Genomic DNA, 2,205 nt, shown 5'->3' with positions numbered 1-2,205 from the left:
TTGGTTCTCCATATGGTTTTTTTATAGTGTCTAGTTAGCTCCTTGTTATGAAAAAAGGGCATCATAAATATTTAAAACAAACTTGTATGATCAACTTTATAATCATCCATAAAATATTTAAAACAAGAAGTAACTAGTATTTTTTATGGACTATAAAATATTTGAATGCTACGAGGCAATGAACTCTATAAGCTAAGCTCTCTTTTAGTCGATTTTTACTATTTCAATAAAACAAAAAATTGAATAAAATAAATATATAAATTAGATAAATAATGGAAGACATGCACATATACAACCAACACCTAAAAGAGCCATCGAATCTACTCTCCTTTTCCTCTAGAAGACTCCTTTATAATTTCCAGATTTAAATTAAAAATCTCTAAAAGGTATTTTAAAAAAAGAGAGAAAAAAAAAGGAGTTTGTGATTTAGAAGATTCTCTACATTTCTCAACGGACAAAAAACTCGTCTCGTGCCTACAAAAACGTAAAAAAGAAAAGTGAGCGAGAAGAAAAGCATCAACCGCCTCCCGCCGTCGCCTCCGCCGCCGCCGGCAATCCCTCCGCGGCGAAATCCTCCAATCCGGCGAAGAAATCGTCGTCCTCTTCCTCCTCCTCCTCGACATCGGCCAAGTCCTCGCGGCTGCTCTCCATCTTCTCCGGCGGCGGCGGCGACGTCTCCGGCTTCTTAGCTTCCCTGTGGCGGGTGCTGCCGGCGAGGGAATTCCGGTGGGTGGGGACGGGGTGGCTGTGGTCGCCGGTGTAGGTGATGATGAACATGCCCGGGTCGGATCTGTTCCGCTCCACCTGCTTCCTCGCCATACACCCCTTCGATGTGCTGCATCTGTAATAACCCCTAATTTGAAGAAGAAGAAAAAACCCTAATTTTAACCTAGCCAGTTTTGATATGATATCATCAATTACCTTCAAAACCTTCAAATTTTCTTCAAAATTAATGCTAAATTAATCAAACCTACCTTGGATATGGAGATCCCTTGATCGGTTTCTGGCCGTATTTTCTCCACGACCACACGTCGGAAGATAAGCTCTCTGCGGGGACATGGCAGACCTTCTTCGAGTGAATTTTCCTAAACCAAAATTACTTTACTAAATTTAGAAAAAAAAAATAGAAAGCTAATTAATTAATTATACACAACACAAGCACGAGCTCACCTTTTCTTGGACCTTGGTGTGGGGTGATGCGAAGGTTTTGAGCCATTAACGATGGAAAAAAGCTGCTGTTTTTGGGGAGAAATTATTTGTTTGATTTCTTTCTGCTGCTGCTGTTGCTGCTGCTGTTGATCTTGCAAAATGGAGAGGGGAGAAATGGGGATTTGTTGTTTGGGGAAGAAAGGTTTCCAAAGCTCATGCAAGTCTTCTACGAAGCTTCTACTTCTTCTGGGCTCAAACGGATCTTTATTACACCAACTAAAGGTGCAATCTTGCTCGAAGCTGCTGAGGTTTTGGCAGCCGGCGGTGGCGGCGGAGGAGGTGGCGGTGGCGGCGGTGGTGGCGGTGGCGGTGGAGGAGGAGCAGCTTCTAACCACGGCGTGGAGATCCCAGTCATCCTCCATTAATTTTCCTTCCTTCTTTCTCTCTCCTTTTTTCTGCTCTGATATGTAGAGACAAAACGAAGGCGCCCGCGCTGACTTTTGGAGGCGTGAAGAGAGAGAGAGAGAGAGAGGAGATGGACGGTTTTTTATGGGTAGAGAGAGAAAGTGAGGTATGTATGCATAATTGCTTTTTTCCAAATAAAGTGGTTGGGATGGCACTATAAGAGAGGATTTTGCTCTATCTTCTTTTTGGGGGATTCTTTGCTGTGGTGTCGAGAAAATGTGGTAATAATTTTGGGGTTTTGCAAGAGTGGGTTGACTTTGGAAATGTCAAAGGGGGGAAACGAGAAAGTCTACGCGGTTTAGTGTTTGGCGTGGTGGGGGCTGCCGACAAAAAGATATCGAGGCAAGGCCACGTGGGGCGGGGCGGGTGCGCCTCTCTAACTTAATTCATTTTTGGATTAAGGAAAAAAAAAAAAACTTATGCCTGGATACAATATAATACTCCTACTTAATAGATTATTTAATTTTATTTACATCTTTAATAATAATATTTTTAAATATTTAATTTGTACTCCTTCATCACTTTATTTTGGACACCGGTTTTAAAGAGCTAGTGCTAAGTGTGGTGGATGAAAAATCAAAATGTGAATAA

The 2,205-nt window shown here is 42.0% G+C and overlaps 1 protein-coding gene across 2 annotated transcripts; it reads right to left on the bottom strand.

The window, feature by feature from the left end:
- Positions 1–239: 239 nt before the first annotated feature.
- On the bottom strand, positions 240–1,819 carry LOC131020704 (WRKY transcription factor 22-like). Of its 2 annotated transcripts, none has more exons than XM_057949693.1 (3): positions 1,171–1,819; positions 975–1,085; positions 240–853 (listed from the first exon to the last, which is right to left on the bottom strand). In XM_057949693.1, the coding sequence occupies exons 1-3, from the start codon at positions 1,569–1,571 to the stop codon at positions 517–519; spliced, it is 849 nt and encodes a 282-aa protein (XP_057805676.1). In that variant the 5' UTR covers positions 1,572–1,819; the 3' UTR covers positions 240–516. The 2 variants fall into 2 exon arrangements, with proteins under 2 accessions (XP_057805676.1, XP_057805677.1); XM_057949694.1 differs by having other exon boundaries at positions 240–841; positions 1,171–1,808.
- Positions 1,820–2,205: the final 386 nt, after the last annotated feature.

The sequence above is a fragment of the Salvia miltiorrhiza genome, chromosome 4, assembly GCF_028751815.1.
Source record: "Salvia miltiorrhiza cultivar Shanhuang (shh) chromosome 4, IMPLAD_Smil_shh, whole genome shotgun sequence".
NCBI classification, from domain to species: domain Eukaryota; kingdom Viridiplantae; phylum Streptophyta; class Magnoliopsida; order Lamiales; family Lamiaceae; genus Salvia; species Salvia miltiorrhiza.
This window is presented reverse-complemented; position numbering and strand designations above follow the sequence as displayed.